This window comes from Typopeltis vanoorti, chromosome 14, assembly GCF_054136105.1.
Source record: "Typopeltis vanoorti isolate ZY-2024b chromosome 14, IOZ_Tvanoo_1.0, whole genome shotgun sequence".
Classification (NCBI taxonomy): Eukaryota; Metazoa; Arthropoda; class Arachnida; order Uropygi; family Thelyphonidae; genus Typopeltis; species Typopeltis vanoorti.
In genome coordinates this window covers 114755733-114774196 of record NC_143562.1, presented here as the reverse complement: position 1 = coordinate 114774196, position 18464 = coordinate 114755733, and the positions used below count along the sequence as shown (strand labels likewise).

The 18464-nt window shown below is 36.4% G+C and overlaps 1 protein-coding gene across 4 annotated transcripts in view; it reads left to right on the top strand.

Annotated features, from left to right (window-relative positions):
• The window catches only part of Cog6 (conserved oligomeric Golgi complex subunit 6), a 596080-nt gene that overhangs the window by 362710 nt on the left and 214906 nt on the right, over positions 1–18464 (top strand). For all 4 annotated transcript variants that reach the window (XM_090403681.1, XM_090403680.1, XM_090403683.1 and 1 more), the window contains one exon: positions 1920–2076. In XM_090403681.1, the coding sequence (XP_090259807.1) occupies positions 1920–2076 (157 nt within the window). The remainder of the gene's footprint in view (positions 1–1919; positions 2077–18464) is intronic.

Below are 18464 nucleotides of genomic sequence, written 5' to 3'. Positions count from 1 at the left end.
AGTAGGTATCCACATATGCCCTGGTTAGTTCTGATCCTGTTGATAGATGACCAAATCTTCCTAGGAAGGGCAAAACCAGGCTGCAGAGCACAGAGATCTTCAACCAGGAAACCATTTGTTGGAAAATTGTTGGACCATTGTTCTCTCCACATGTCAGTTGGTGATGGTAAGGCAGCTGAAGAGAGTTCATCCATGGACCAGAAAGGTAATTTTAGGCGAATACTAGGTGGATTTATGAGAGTCTGGTGCAGGGACAGGAGCAGGTTGCTTATTACTTTAATCTAGGCTTGTCTTCTCCGTATGTTTGGTGGAGCAATGTTAGATAGGACAGGCATCCAGGAAAGAGGGATATTTCTCAGTGTCCCACTAATTGTGCACATGGTAGAGTTTAGCTGGGTGTCTATAATGTCAGTGTGCACACTTCTTTCCCAGACAGGGCCACAGTATTCTGTTGCAGAGAATGCAAGGGCTAGTGAAGACAACCTTAAGACATCAGCACCACAACCCCAGGTTATTCCAGCAAGCCGTGAGATGATATTATTTCTCATTTTAACTTTGTTGGACAGGTTGGTGGTGTGCCTTTTATAGGTTAAGCTTCTGTCCAGACTCATTCCAAGGTATTTAGGGTGAGACTCATGTTCTACCATTTTGTCACAGAGGTTAAGGTTTCAATTTGCCTCTGCATTGTTCAGGTGCAATGCTGTGGATGCAGTTTTTGTTGGATTTGGCTTCGAGTACTACTGCTTGAAGTACACCTCCAGGATGTTCAGTTCTGTGTTTAAGGTTGTTTCCAGATTGGCAAAGGAGGTAGACTGGTGTAGGATAGTGAGATCATCGGCGTATATGTATTTGCTTGAGCTAGTATGTGGTAAGTCAGACATGTAGATGTTAAATTGTAAAGGGAATAGCATGGAGTCCTGTGGAAGACTGTTGTAGAGTAATCTAGGCCTGTTCTTTTTTCCACCAATATGGACCTGGATCTTTCTGTTGGAGAGAATGGATTCAAAAAGCTGGAAAGTTGTTTTGCACCTTATGCTATTGCTTAGCTTTAGGAGGAGGCCCCTTATCCAGACTGTGTCATAAACTGATGTTAGGTTGATGAAAGTGACTCCAGATTTAAGTTTCTTCTGGAAGCCTGCTTCAATCTGTGTTGTCAGGGCCAGGACCTGGTCACAGCAACTTCTTCCCTGTTTATGAGAAAATTCATTCCTCTTTGCTCAACATCATCTAGCCAGTAAAGTAAATTTCCCGATTTTAGTGTTATGCATTCTTCTGATTTTCTTTTAATTTCACTTAGTCCTATTATATACCATTTCATTTTGTTTATTTTATATTCCAGTTCTTCTATCTTTTCATCATCTGCTAATGTTCTTATATTGTATGTAGCAATCATAACATAATAATTTTCTTACATGTGTTTTTATTATTTTGCTTTGGAGTAGCATGTGTGGTCTGATAGCCCCATTTCTTTAGCTATATTCTCCAGAGATTGTAAGGCCCAGCAGTGCTGAATATTGTGGGATTATTCTTGTATTTAGTATATTCATGGTTTTAATGTTCGTATTTTCGTGGTTTTAATGGGGTGGGGGGGAATCATCTTTTCTCCCATATTGATGAATCAGCTTGGGAGCTGATTGGCAGTAGCCCATCTAACTGGAGCTGTGGAATGCCATCATTGATATTATCACTCTTGCCATCCAAAAGGATAGGTAACCACCTGCCTCTATTCCTACCCAGCCTACACTGTTCTGCCTCAGAATACCTCTGATTTTTCCAGTAGTTGTTGTATTAAAAGTACTTGTATTAAGCATGCTTAAATTTTTGAAGTCATAGTTTATTTTTTTTCCCCTCTTATTATTTACTTTATTTTTTAATATTTATTTTATTTCCTTAATATATTTTTTTTTTTCAATATTTAGCATTGGAAATTGAAATCAGAGTTGCACTTTCTCACATTACCGAAGGATTATGCAGGCCACTCAAGGTGAGAGTTGAACAAGTTATATTGTCTGAGCCAGGTGCTGTAATACTTTTTAGACTTACTTCACTTCTGAAATTCTACTATACTGTCGTCAAGTAAGTTTTTATGTCTGCACTCATCTGTTTTGCTGTGTTATATACTTACCTTTTCAAGTATAAATTAAAGTTATATTTATAAACAAAGTTTAGTTTATAAATATATTTTGAAATTTCTATATTTAGATTCTGTTATCTTTTAGTAATTTAATTAATATAAACTAATGTTATATATATACTTGTAGCATATATTTCATATATTTGAGTACTGAATTATCATCTCACCTTTTTTTTGTCCAGAATGAATGATAAAGATTCTTGAAAAATTCAGCTTTTTCCTTTTTGTAATGAATAAACAGGACTGCTTATCTAAAACAACTCATTGCATGTCAAAAATGTCAATTTACATCTTTTTTCTAAATTTTATTTTTATTAAAATTATAAAATTATTTTTTTTAATTATTACTATTATTATTATTATATCATTATCATAATTGTTATTACTGGATGGCATATCAGCCCTGTGCTATGAGAACATCTAATTGGCAGTGCCCTTGATAACATTGTTTAATTTAAGTCTCAGCTCTCTCAAGGTTCCAAGGAAAGAGAAAAAGCTAATTCCATTGCATAAAGGTGATTTCAAATCTTAAGCAGCAAATTACAGACCAGTTAGTCTTAGGAATGATGGTATTGGAAAAGTTAGTTTATGATAAAATCCAGAAATGGGTGGAGAGGGATATGATACTCTGTAGTGGACATCATGGTTTTGTAAAAGGCAGGTCCTACCTTAGTAATTTACTCACATTTTATGATAGAATGATCGCAGAATTATATAGGGGAAATGGCTAAACCTTGATACTTCTGGAGTTTGCAAAAGAAATTGGCAGAATATTGCATGGAAAATTGTTACATACGTGAAGAAAATGGGTACAGATTATGAAGTTCATGATGTGGATAGGGTTGGCTGACAGAAAGACACCAGAGAGTAGCTTATGGAGGAATGAAATCTAGTAGGATGAATGTGACTAGTGGAGTGCCTCAAGGCTGTGTACTAGGATCACCACTCTTTAATTTGTATATCAGTGATATACAGGAAATGATTTAATTGATATATATATATATATATATATATGATAAATGATAAATTAAGAGGGGATATTCACTTGTTTGTTGATGATGCAAAACTGGGAGGGCAGTAGTTGATAAAGGTGATGTAGATATCCTGTAGGTTGATTTAAATAAATTAGCATTGTGGGTAAATGATAATGATTGTGAATTAGATGTTACAAAATGTAAAGTTATGAACTTTTGAGTTGAAAAGGTTTCATACTATGTATCGCATTAATGATACTCAATTGCAGGAAATTGATGAGGCTAGGATCTTTTGAATAATAGTGGACACAGAGAGAGAGAGAGTTGAAGTTCAGAGTGCATATTGCAAAAAGTTGGCAAAATAGCTCAAAGGATTATTTGATGTTGAAAAACAAACTAACAAGTAAAGATAGAGAGGTTATTCCTCTTTATAAGGCTATGATTAGCCACATCTTGACTGCTATGCAAAGATTTTACATACCTGAGTTTCTTGGAGATCGGAAGGTAGTTAAGAGTAACTAGAGTTGAATGAACACGCTGAGGATAGGTCTCTGGAATGCATCCTATGAGAATATGTTGAAGCATTGGGGATTGCAAAGTTTAGTTGATTAATGAAAAAGAGGTACCATGATAGAAACTTATAATTTACTGAAAGGATTGTGTAAAAATTACACTAAATAAATTTTTCAATATATGACAAATTTTGGAAGTGTCATTAGTAAGGGTGTGAGGACTACACTTTTTGCTTTGAGTGGTGCATGAGTAGAATGGATTGCCATTAGTAATTGTGAGTGTCTTTATATTGGATGAGTTTAAAGAGAGGTATTGTTGGTATTGTATGTGTACAAGGGTGGTCTGAAAAGTTCTAGGCCTAATAAATTTATAATTTCAAAATTATTTTTATTTTTCAACATAATCTCTCTTATGACTAATACATTTATTCCAGCAATGCTCCAGCACCCTTATCCCGTCCCTGTAATGGTTCTCAGTAAGATCTGCAAAGTACCCCTCTACAGCTGCAATCACCTCTTGATTCGAAGAAAAATGCTGACAGTGAAGAAGAGTTTTAGTTTTGGGAAGAGATAGAAGTTAGAGGGAGCCAAATCTGGAGAATAGGGCGGATGTTCCAATGATTCATAGTACAGATTCCTTAATTTTCTCATTGCCAAAACACCTTTGTGAGCAGGTGCATTGTCCTGATGAAAGATGATTTTTTTCTTCTGCAAACAGTCTTTTCTCACAAATTTTTTCGTCTGGTCTGGTTAAAAGATCGGAATAATATTCCCAGGTTATTGTTTTACCCTTTTCAAGATAATTAATAAACAAAGCATCCCAAAATGCGGATGCCATGATCTTTCCTGCTGATGGAACCAACTTTGTCTTCTTTGGCGCTGAACAACTGGCTTCTGTCCACTGTTTTGACTGCTGTTTGGATTCTTGTGTAATGGTGAATCCAAATCTCATCCATAGTAATAAATCGAAGTAGAAAATCAGTTTGATTCCTGTTAAAACGCTCCAAGCACTTTCAGAAATTTTCATGCAAGTGCATTTTTGATCTGCTGTGAGCAAGCTTGGCACCCATCTTGCACAAAGCTTTACCATTTGCAATTCTTCGTGCAAAATATATCCTACACATTCTTTTGAAATGCCTATAGTCTCAGCAATTTCACGCACTTTGACTCGCCAGTCATCCAATGCCATATCGTGCACTTGATCAATGATTTCTGGTTGTGTTACACTTTTTGGATGTCCTTCACGTGGATCATCTTCGAGGCTGGTATGGCTACGTTTAAACTCAGCAGTCCATTTCTTAATTGTCGAAAATGAAGGAGAAGAATGCCCATAAACTTTTATGAAGTTCAAACGAATTTCTTTTGGCGGTAAACCTTCTTTCACAAAGAATTTTATAACCGCACGATATTCAATTTTATCCATTTCAAGGGATACAGACAACACTTTTGCTTCAGACAGCTGTATAAAACAAACTGCTTGATAGAATGACTTGCAATTTCACATGGCATATGTGAAATTGCTACATATGACATATGTAGCAACTTAGAAAAAAAAAACTTGCCGATAGTGTTGTCACCTGTGGTCGAGGCTGAGAACTTATCAGACTACCCTCATATAAAGGTTGTATCCAGGTCTTTGTATTGTGTGTGTGTGTGTGTGTGTGTTCAGGTCTTCCATGCAGCAATGCACTCATGGTTTAATCTTGAGAGGGGGGGGAGGAGGCGAGTTGATTAGGTGATTTGAGAATACACACTGCTCATTGCATACAATCTATGACTGGGCATCTGCAATGATCGCTAATTCATAAGTAGTATAGAAATAGCAGACATGACACAATATAAATAAAAAAAATGAATTTTATTAGTTAGGAAAAGATTTTTGTAAAATTTTCTATTGTTTTTTTCTTTTTCTTTGTGTGTGTGGGGGGGGGGCTTGTTCCCCACCCTGTCTGGGTGCGCCACTACTTCTGTGATGAGGCTTCTGACTCCACAGCCACTTCCTGTATAATAATAATAATAATAAAAATACTGCCAAACTTGTAGGTGTGTCAACATTCTACGTGTGAAAATAATTTTAAAAAGACATGAAATTCCTCAAAACTTGAAGTGAGAGTGTCATTCTAGATTAACTTCAACTGATATATGCATGCCTCACTAGATTCTTTGATGAGATAATGAACTTGCCATCAACAGATTTTGTTGAAGTCGAGGCATAGCCTGCTAAGACCAGCATAGATTTCTTCACAAAATTTAATCGGGCTTATTCCTGAAATAATAATTTATTAGTAGTAGTACATTGGAACCTTCATCAAGTCCAAAGGCTTATTATATGAGGGATGTGCATGCACGTACACACAAGCACACACAAAAAATGCCTATCATATTTCTTTTAAAACTCCTTCACTGAAACTGCACTTGTGATCACTTTTGATAATGCATTCTACTCATTCACTGCATTCCAAACTAACATTTATCCTCTCTCTCTCTCTCTCTCTCTCTTCCATACCTCTCCTGTCATGTATCAGAAAATTCTTCAATTGGACTTTATTTCGTTATTTAATATTAATTATTTGTTTTTGTGTGTATGTGTGTGTGTGTGTTGGGTGGAAGCACTCATAGTTATTACTTCCACATTCCTAACAAACTCAAGTAACAAAATCTGTGGCCGTATTTAAATTTTATAGAGAGGGATAATAACCACGCTTTCTCTCATTATCACTGTGTTCTTTCAACTGCCAAGTGATGCTGATCCTTTCAACTGTTTTGTCTACTTTTGTATAATATCCTCTGAACTTCATTTCTGTCTTCACCCAAATTTACAGTCTCCTAAGTTCCTTGTGGTGCAGCTTTCTTCGTGTTGTTCAAATGTTCTGATCTTTCATTTGTTGTTTTAAGAAAGGCTGTTTTAAAATACTTTGATTTGCAAATTAAAGTTCTTCTACAATCTCTAGAGCTTGTTATGAATTTTTGATGATGATAATATAAGAATATTATCATCATCAAATTCCTGATATATACCCTCAAGGGGTGTACAGGATATGATAGTACATGAAAAATTTACATCATTACTAATTTCCTATCTACAATTTTCTTCCAAATCAGTCTGTTACCTGTCAAGACTCCAATATTATCAGATCTGACATTTCTATCTTCTAAGGGACTTTTTACTGTACAAATCCAGCTATATCTTGGTCTTCCTCTGGATCTTTTTCCAGCCAACCTGGCAGGGAGCACTTCTTTTGCTAATCTTTCCTCTCCCATTCTGTTTAAGTGACCATACCACCTGAGATTAGCTCTACTAATGCATTCCTGGATAGTGACAATGTCAAGTTCTTTCCTAATATCCTCATTTTTAATATGCCATCTGTTCATGCTCCTAATCTTTCTCAGGACTCTCATATCTGTGGTCTGTAGTCTTGGATGAAGTGTTTTACTTCTGACCCAGCTCTCAGACCATAAGTTAAAATTGGTTTGAAAACTATCTTTTATACAGCTAATTCAGTGTTTTGGCTGATTTCTCTATAATTCCATAAAAATTTATTCAGTTGACTTCCTTCCATACCAGCTTTGTTGATTCCGTTGTCTATTTCCATAATTAATTTACCATCTTCACTAAAAATCGTGCCTAAGTAGCTGAAATGTTTTACTTGTTCCACAGGTTCTCCATTCATAATGCAGTTGACATTTTCAATGCTTCTGCCTATTTTCATTGTCTTTGTCTTGTTATTGCTGACCTTGCTGACCTTCAAACCATATGTATTACAACAGTTATTCTATTTAGTCAGGAATCTTGCAAACTTGTGGCAGATTTATTTAGAACTATAACATCATCTGCATAAAGCAAAGAGTTGAGATTAACAGCTGCAATTTTGATATCAGATTTAATACCACTTGCCTTCATAATGTGATCCATATAACTAATGAATAGCAGAAGGAATAATGTACATCCTTGTATGACACCAGATTTAACATTAAACCACCTACCTGTACTTCCTTCAATTCTAACTACTGACTTGCAACTCAAATAAAGACTAAGCATTGCTAGATATAATGCCTCATTGACACCATATAACTGTAGCATTTTGAGTAGCTTCTCTCTTGGCACCTTGTCATATGCCTTTTCCAGATCTACAAAACTCAAATACTGATCTTTGTTATATTCCCATGATTTCTCAACTATCTGACGTAAATTGAAAATCTGATTCTGACAGCCTATATTTGGCCTGAATCCAGCTTGTTCTTGACCAAGCTTCTCTTCCACAATCCCTCTTAACCATTTCTCAAGTATTCTGCTCCAATCAAAAGGCTGAGAGTTCGAATCCCATCAAGGGCATGGATGTGTGTGATTGGTGGATGGAGAACTGTGTAGTGGGTGTCTTCCCTCTATGAGTCTTTGGACTCCCTGGAGGTGTCATGTAATAATAATAATACTTGCATATATCTTACCAGGAACACTCAGTTATGAAATACCTGTGTAATTCTCACATTCAGTTTTATTTCCCTTTTTATATATGGGTACTATGAGAGCTCTACTCAAATCATCTGTAATTCACCCCTCTGTCCAGACCTTCTGAACTATGCAGTGCAGCCACTGTAAGACTCTTATACCACCATACTTCAGCATTTCTGGTCGAATATCATCTACTCCTGCTGCCTTTCCATATTTCAGGCTTTTGATGGTTTTTTCTACTTAAGCATGGGTATGTATTCCTCATTGCATGCCTGGTCAGTGTTTTTTACCACTGTACTGTCATCACTGCTTGTTTCATTTAGCAATTTTTCAAAGTAATTACTCCATACTTCAAGGATATCTTTTTCTCCAGTTTTCATATCACCTTTATCATCTCTAATTCCTTTTACACCACTCTTTGCCCCATTTCTGAGCTTCTTCAACAACCTCCAGAATATCTTGCCACCTTCTTGATTTTTATTTTCTATGTTCTTTCCAAAGTCCTCCCATGACTTTTGTTTAGCCAGTTTTACACATTGGTTAGCTTTCTTACATTTGTCTCTGTATTCTCTAAGAGTACAAGCTCACTTATTTGCCAGGAACTTTTGACATGCTTTCTTCTTTTCCTTCACTGCCTCTTTTACTTCCTGTGTCCACCATGAAGTTCTGATTTTTCTATCCTTCCAGACAACCTCACCAGATGCCTCTCTGGATGAATCAGTCATTGTTTTCTTCAGGGCTTGCCACTGAATCTCCAAGGTTTGGTTCCTTTTCTCAAACTCTTTCATTTTTTATTCAATCATGTTTGTGTATTTTAGTCTACAGTTCACATCTGAGAGCTGCGCAACTTTTTGTTTTGATTTTAAGCTTTCTTACATGTTTGTCTTTTCAATATGAATTATTTTTTTTCTTTTTTGTGGTGCTAGTGTCGTTAGTGAATGTGGTGGAAGTGTTGAGTTGTGCTGGAAAACGTGTTTTTCAATTAAAGTATAGTGTGCCTTTTTGTCTCAAATTGTGCTGCTGTTGTGCTTCGGTTGGATACAAGTGTCCTTCGTGGTGTTACTGTTTGGAACTCTGTTGTATATATATGTGTTTTCGCTGATGTTCGTTTGACTACTTCAGCGTCTAAAGATGGCGTTCGACAAGAGACGTACATCAGCGGCTCGGAGGACTTCTATACGAAAGTCTGGCTCTGCATTGGATTTTTCACAATGGATGCATTGCGGAAACTGCTACATGTATTCACCGAAGAATGTGAAGGATCTGTGGAATTGTTTGGCTAAATGAGAAGAATGAAAACGTCGACGTATGTGAGAAGTGTCGGAATAGGCTGGAGCAATTAGGAATGGAAGCAGACATCGGGACCATAGCAGATTAATTTCCTCAAGAGTTGGGGAAAATGAAAGTAACCTTCATCTTTTGCAAGAGGAATTGGAAGTGCTCAGTAAGGAGGTTCTGGAAATTAAAACTGAGTTAAATGGGTTGAATAGAGAAATTAGGACTATTGAGATTACTCTAGCTGAAGTAACTAGAACAGGATTAAGTATGGGAGAGTCTTTGGTGATTGATGAAGTAATAAATAGTATGGGAGTCAACAGAATGAAAGCACAAGAGGTCTAGAAGAAATGAGATGAGTGAGTGAGGGAATAAGTAAAAAGAGCGTTGAGTAATGAAACTGGGCGAGTCATGCTGAATAGCGCAGAAAATGAGGCCGTGAGTTACTCTTGTTTGAACTTGAATGAAGTTATGAGTGGTAAAATTACTGGTGATTCTATGATTAAGGGCATGGAGAGCAGTATGCTTGAGGAGTGCTTGGCTGGTGGAACAATAGAGAGAGAGAGAGTGGCTTTAGCAATAAAGAGTGGGCATGATGCAGAAAAGATGATAGTTATTGTTGGATGAAAGGATTTCCTTGGAAAATTAATTTTGTTTTAAGATCCAACAAATTTAGCTAAAACAATAACAAAAATGCTTGTAAATAAGTGAAGATACTAATTTGTTTAAAGAATTATACTAACGCAAATTTTGAAATATTAATTAAAGGTGCAAGATGTCATTTATTTGTAAAAGATTATAATGAAAGAAATTTCTCTATAAGATATATGTTAGAGCATAGTAATGAAGGTTCAAAGTCCAGTAACAACAACTTCTGATAAATTGTGTAGCTGACGGCAAATTGTTTACGTGCGAACGGCACGCGCACAGTGTTTTCCGGGAAGACGCGGCACACATACAAAGTATTCCAGGAAGATAAAAATGAAAATAGGAGCCGGGCACAAAAAGAAAGTGTCGGGCAGAAAGTTTTGGGTGAAGAGAGCGCCAGAAATACAAGGTATAAAACGGGTTTGTCCCCCCCCCGTTCAAGGCTTTTTATGTTTTTCATCTGGAGTTGCCTGGGAATTTCTTGTGGAGTCGGTCGGAGTTCGAGTTCGATAGCGGGCAGCTATTCTGTCAGTTCGCGATGTCGTATGGAAAGAATAGACAAAGAAATATTCGGTACTCTTCTGAGTAAGCTTGAAGAAACTGGCTGCCACATACGTCCACGTGGATCGATCCAAGCCATGCTGTTTCCAGTTGAGAATGTGATGGAAGGACAAAACAATGAAGACCAAATCTAGCCTGTGAGTCAATCACCAAGGATGAGGTCGAACATTCGGAGGGAAATAAAAAAAAATGACAGACTGAATGAGTTCCAGGAATGTGGTAATGTAAAACCCTTTTATAATTTTTTGTTAAGAAAGAACAGAATATTGTGTTATGGAAGAAACGAGATGTTAGGTTATAAAACTCTAAACTTGTAGGAAGAAGGACTATAGTGAGATTTAGATACCAGTGTCTAGAATCAAAAGGCTGTTTCCTTAATATTTATGTGAATGAGTAGTAGTTAATTTGCTATAAGTAATGATCTATACAGTTATCGATGTGAATGTTTTAAGAATATGTGTAAAGATATTTAAGATATTTAGCTAAGAAAGATATTTAAAAGATGCTAGCAAGAATTTTGTTTAGTGAATTACAGTAGCTATGTCTATCCTTATAACTTGGGATAACTCTATTCCTATTGACTGTTTTTTTTTTAAAGTGTAATCTTAGGAATCTAATAAAATGTATCTTGATTATCTTAACCTGTTTTGTGCCTTCATTTGAATCCAATGCACCGCTTGCTAACATTTGAATCTAAGCAGGAGAGAATTATATGACAGAGACCACGACTACAAACTAAAGTATTTTAAGCGAGATAGATAAAATTGAGATAAAGAGTAATTAATAGATTGATTTACTTAGTATGTTTTCTGAGGGTTACTCCTTTAAAAAGGAATTTCTAACCTAGGGATCTGGCTTGTGCAGCTTGATCAAATAAATATTGCCAGAACCTGATTAGGAGGTAACTCCCAACCATTATTGCTGAGGATCGGACTCTATTCAGAAGTCTACCCTTTGTCAATTTATTTAATATACTTAATCATTCTAAAAATAAAAAATAAACAATTGAGTGTATAGGATAAGGAATATATGTAAGAGATGTCCCTTAAAACATATACCTTAAAAAAGACAAAGGAAAAGAATATATATAAAGAAATAACAACAACCCCCCCCCCACATGACATAACATTATGATGGGTACAAATGATCTGAGTGGTAGTATAAATTGGGTAGCAAAAGATTTAAGAACATTGTTAGATATCATGAAGAAGAAAAGTGTCAATGGGAGGATAGTCTATGTGCTGCCTCATTTTGACAATTATGAGTTAACAACTCATAATTGTCAAACTAACAATAGTCCTGAAACTAACAAAAGTAGTAATAATAATAATTGTCCAGCTAACAACACAATAAAACAGGATTACAAAAATTCAATCTCGCTTCCTTATATCAGAAATGTTACAAATAAGCTAGCCAAATTAATGAACAAACACAACATAAAAGTAGCCTTCCTTCCTATGGAAAAAATTTCAAGATTCCTACATCCACCAAAACCACCTCATCATCCTCTTAAAAAACCAGGCGTCTACAAAATCCATTGCTCTTGCGGGATTTGCTATGTAGGACAGACAGGAAGATCTGGAGAAATACGCATGGCTGAACACCAAAAAGACATACAATACAAAAGAGAACAAAAAACAGGTCTTGCTTTCCATACCACTTCCACTGGACACTATATACTCTGGCAAAAAACGACGATGTCATACATAGAAAACAACAGTTATATAAGAAAATTTAAAGAAGCTGCTAATATGCTAATAAACCCAACCCAATGCAATATAAATCAAGGTTTAATTCTCCATCAAGTGTGGTCAGCTCTAATAAAAAAATCTACCTCAATCTGAGTTTGGACTGTATGAACGAGAACAAGAACACGTGACATCGTCCAGTATTGTTCAACGTCAATAACGTTTTATATCTGCATTCTGTTATTTGAGTTTTATGAATAGCCAGACGGTTAAGATTTGTATTTATTAATTCTCTTGTTTAAACTTTAAGTTATACTATTTACCCCCTGAAGATGTAAATCCTACGATTTCCGAAACTTGTCGGGAACTATTATTTCAGTATTTTGTATAACTGAATAATAAAAAATGTGGTGTAATCACTGAAATATATCTTTTGAATTATGAGTTAAGTAGATGAGCGATGATAATGAATGATATGATTGCAAGAATATGCAAAAAAAAAGAGGTCTGGAATTTTGTTAATGTCTGGAGTATGTTTGAAGGAAAAAGACAGCTGTATGCAAGAGATGGGTTGCATCTGAACATGGAAGGTCATAAGCGATTGAAGAAGTTACTGTTTTCTGAACTAGTTGAAGTTATTGGGTAGGGAAACTAAAATTGAAAAGGTTGAGTGTAAGAGGGAGAAACTTAAGAAGTGATTGTATATTTGTTGATCCTTATTCATGGAATAAATTACAGAATAGAGTGGATAAAAACAGCATGAGACTACTGAAATTAGTGACATGTATATCAGTTCTAAAGCTGGTACAAGAAGTAAAGGGAATCTGCAAGTTTTGTATAACAATGCAACGAAATAAGAGGGAAGAATTTTTGGCATTATTCAGTGAAATCTCACCAAAAGTTGTAGGCATTAGTGAAACTTGGCTGTCAGCAGAAGATGTGGTCACTGGAATTGAATGTGACAGGTATAGTATTATCAGGGAGGATAGAGAAAATAGAACTGGGGAGGAGTACTGTTGATGATAGCTGATGAGTTGCAGCCAAAGAAAGTAGTATATCAAGAGGATAGACATGTGAAGGATAATCCTTTTAAGCCGTTCTGGTGTGAAATAGTGACCAACACAACCAAATATACAGTTAGTTGCTGCTATAGGCCAGGGGGTATGGGGGTGATATTGAATTCATGCATTAGCAAATTAGTGCAATGAGTGCAGGGTTAGTGATTATTATGGGGGATTTTAATTATGGTGATATTAATTGGAAGGAAGAAATGTCATCTCGCAAGAAGGAAATGGAATTCATACATCTTCTATGAGATAATTACTTGAAACAGCACATTACTGAAGGGACATGTGGTGTGAGAGTGTTGGACCTGGTTATTGGTTCAGAGGATATATGCATAAGTAAGGTGTCCTCGTTACCTCCAATTGGTGAGAATGATCATATGGTATTGACTTGGAAGGTTGCAAAATTTGTGGATTTCTCTCTTAAGAAGGGATATATATGGAACTATAGGTTATGCAGTTATAACAAGCTTCGTAGTGAGATTGCAGCAGTTCCATTGCAGAACATGCTACATGGGATAAAATCAGCGGGTATCTGAGGAAGGCAATATCAGATTGTGTCCTCATGGTCAGGAAGACAAAGAAGGTAGGTGTTAGATGGATGAGTAGTATCAAGCTTGATCTGCAAAAAAAGAAAATGTTATGGAGAATTTATGAGGAGAAAGGCAATCTGTACACCCATGAGCAGTACAAGGCTCAAGCTTGGAAGGTTACCAGCATAGTAAGAAAAGCTAAATCAGATTATGAGAAGACCTTAGCCAAGGAGATAAAAGGTAATCCCAAAGAGTTCTTCCGCTATGGGGCAAGTAAAAGGAAGAATGACTTCAGAAGGATAATTTTAGTGGGTGCTGATGGTATTGAGGTGACAAATTCAGATGTAATAGTAGAGTTACTGAGTCATCACTTTTCAAAAGTCTATCACCCAAGTGAGGATATCTCTGTACCTGTAGCAATAACTAATGTGAGAATTGAAGTTAAGAAATCAGAGATACTTAGTATATTGCAATATTTAAATGCAAACACTGCTGTAGGTTTAGATAGAATATCTGCTCGGGTGTTGCGTGATTGTGCAAAGGAATTGTCAATGCCTACTACTTTGTTATTTAACTTAAGTTTCAACTCTGGTATGGTCCCTAGGGAGTGGAAGGAAGGTAAAGTAGTTCCTTTGCATAAAGGTGGCTCTAAAACAGCAGTAATTAATTACAGACCAATCACTATCTCGAGAGTGGTGGTAAAAGTATTGGAAAAGTTGGTTAAAGACAAAATTCAAGAATGGGTGGATCAGAAAATTATACTCTATATGGGCCAACATGGTTTTGTTAAAGGTCGATCCTTAGCAATTTATTAACTTTTTATAATAGAATGACAACTGAGTCGGACAAAAGAAATGGCTACACAGTGGTACTTCTGGATTTTGCTAAGGCTTTTGACAGGATACACCATGGAATACAGTTGTGCAAAATGGAGCAGATGGGATGGATACTAAACTGGTGATATGGATAGGAGAATGGCTCAGGGAGAGATATCAGAAGGTGGTGTATGGAGGAGCAGAGTCCAGGAAGAAACAGGTGACCAGTGGTGTGCCTCAGGGCTCTGAGCTTGGGCCATTGTTGTTTAATTTGTATGATATAGGAAATGGCTTAAAGTGAGATATTCAGTTGTTTGCTGATGATGCAAAGTTGGGCAGTTACACAAAGTAGCACAATAAAAAATCAAGCTGATGTTGAGAGTTTGCATTAGGATTTAAATAAGCTGGTAAAATGGGCAAAAGGTAATGGATGTCAGTTCAATGTGAAAAAGTGTAAAGTTATGCATTTTGGCATTAAACGATTACCAGCTGTGTACTACATTGATGGAACGGTACCTCCAAGGGATTGATGAGGCTAGGGACTTAGGGGTGTTGGTAGATAGGGAGATAAAGTTCAGGGGACACATTGCTAAGGTGTCCAAGATTGCACACAGAATTACTTGGTTATTGAGGAATACACTAACATCCAGAAATAAAGAGGTTATTATTCCCCTTTATAAGGTATTGATACTTCCACATTTGGATTACTGTGCTCAGGTCTGATCACCTGGATTCCTTGGAGATGAGGAGAGTTCAGAGGAGAGTGACTAAGTTGGTGAGTGATGTAAAAAAATGCATCCTACATTGATAGATTGAGAGCTTGTGGATTGCATAGGTTGGTTGATAGACAGAGAAGAGGGGATATGATAGAAACATTTAAATTACTAAAAGGGTTTTATAAGATTGATGCAGGGGAAATGTTTTAGCTGTGTGATAGTGATGGAAGAACACTAGGTCATCTCTGGAAATTAAGGAAAAGTGTGGTTAACAAGGGTGGGAGAACAAGGTTTTTTGCCTGGAGGGTGGTGAATGAGTAGAATGCATTTTCCTGACTAAGTTATGAGTTCTTTGTCTGCAAATGAATTCAAGAAGAGATGTGATAGATATTGTTTTGATAGTTTAGGTCTCCTGCGAAGAGTCTACTGACTCCGTGGAGATACCCATAATAATGATGATAATAATAATTTTATCCTGCTAAAGACTAAATGATGATCACTTCCAATTTTAAATTTTCTGTACACTCTGGTGTCCTGCACCAGGGAGTAAACATCACTATCAACAATAACATAGTTAATGAGACTTTTCTTAATTCTTGCCTCTTCTCTTCGTGTGAATTTGTGCACATTTTTATGTTGGAACATTGTGTTAGTAATAACCAGTCCATATCCTGAGCAGAAATCCAACAGATATTTGCCATTTTTATTAGCTTTGCTCTTTTCTCTAAATTTTCCCGATATATATTTGTATGTTTGACAGCCATTTTCTACTCTGTTATTAGATCCCCAACAAGGACCAACTTTTTCTTTTTCATTGTGTCAGTTGCTTTTCTAAAGCCTCAAAAAATCCCTCCACTTCTATCTTAGCAGAACCTTCTGTGGGACCATAAGTACAAATAAGTCTCATTGTCCAGTTCCCCATTCTCATATTTGCCCACATCTACTTGAGGCCACCTGCCATTCAAGAAGATTAGCCTCATATTTAGTGTTGAATTCTATGGCTACTCCTTCTTTTCCTTGATTTTCATTGCCTGAATATAACATTTTGTATTTCTTGTTCAGAACGATCTCACCAGTTTTTGCCCTTTTTGTTTCAGTCACTCCTGTTATGTCGATCCGGTACTTATCCAGTTCCTTAGCTAGCTCCATTTCTTTGCCATTCAGGCCTCTTATGTTGATAGTACCGATCTTGAACTCTTGTGGTGTTGAGTTGGGATGGGTGTTAGGATTGGTTCCTGTAGCTGACTTTTCACTGTTTGCCCTGGTTCCCTGGCGAAAACAATGGAGGCCTTGTTGAATCGGGCGACTCCCCAGCTGGCATGAAATTCTGTCATGTTGTACTATCATTTTTTATTTTGGTTTAAGCCAATAAGAATACAATTTGGTCAGCTAAATCCTAAATTGCTAGCCCATCCTCATTTGTTCAGTATCCAGGTAGATATCTAACAGGGTGCACCACGAGAAGGTGAGGATTAGACATTAGGTCAGAAACCTGATCGGTTCTCCGCATTCCTTTAAAGGCTATGTGGAGGACTCTTCTCAGTTATATAGCTTTGACACTTAAGTACCCCATAATGAGATTATACGAATATAAAAACATAAGTTACATTCATAACTCTGTTACTAGTGTGTTCTTTCTTATATCAGTTGTTTTAATATAATTTTTGTCTAGGTGTGTATCAGAACTTTTCAGACCATCCTTGCAAAACCTGTATAAACTCAGAAAAAAGTTCATCTTTCTGAGGTTCTGACATTGGAAGTGATCATAAGTTAGTAATACTAAATCCAAATTTCAACATTTATGTTGAAATTTGGATTTAGACCCACGAGAAAATTGCCAGGACAAAAAATTAACCTGATATCATGCACAAATGCCACTAAAAAATTACTGCTCATGTAACTACTGATAGCTACTTACCAACTCTCTTCCCCCACTTTTGCACAGACTTTTGGTTTCTGCAGTGTGAATATTCTACAAATATTTGAATGGGAAATGGTCATCTGAAATAACATCAATAATTCCTCTACTCAGTACTAATCTCGTCGGAACACTTGCAGCTGCTGCTCAACATCCCTTCACAGTACACCTAGAAACAAACAGAGCAAGTTTCATTTCCTCCTCCTTCACCCCTTCAACTGCTGCACTGTGGAACAGTCTCCCACCTTCTGTGTTTCCTAAGGAATACAATTCACAGTTATTTAAATCAAATGTAAACAAGTTCCTCTTTTCCCATACACGGTACTAATGTGCTATAGGCAACGAACCTCTTGTTTATGGGCACAACATAAAAAAAAAACTGTCTGATCCCATATTTCTTATGGGTGACTTTAATGGGCATAAAACTGTGGGGTAGTGCCAGTGCAAATGGACGAGATCATATCATTGAACAAATCCTTGATAATCATGACCTCTTCCTGAATAACCTTTTGAATAATAGACTTGGTGCTTCCTTCCATATGCCTATCCACTCATATTCTTCAGTCAGTCTTACAGTCTGCTCTCTTTCCATTTTTCCATAGCTTATGTGGGATGCCAAGGTCAACATCTTATGGAACTGATAATTTTCCTGATATTTGCACAATCTCTTCACACGAACCTTGCTCTCCTACACAGATGCACATATGGAAAATGGCCCATGCTGAATGAAATATTTTTTTATTTAAAAAATATGTAATAGACTGTATTCTCCAAGCAACAACAGCCTCAATTTCACAAACATCATCTCGATTTCCATCCTCTCCAAAGTCTTGGTGGAACCCAGAGTGCAAGCAGCAAATAAAGACCAACATATAGCATGTGGTATATTTCATATGCATCTCCGAATCAAAAAATTAGAATAATCAAAGAAAATGTGTACAGCGATTTACAATTCCAATTTATTGCATAGTAAATAGTTATAGCCAAGTATGAATTAGCATCGTTTAATTCTACGTACTTTTATATTATATAACCACGTAAACACATAAAAATGTAATGTAAGTTATAAGAAAACTGTTATCTGAATACATTCACAAAATTACAATAATTTTTAACCTGGTTCAAAATATTAGAATAATGTGAAATTAAATGGGGCGCTTAAGGATCAAAGCTATA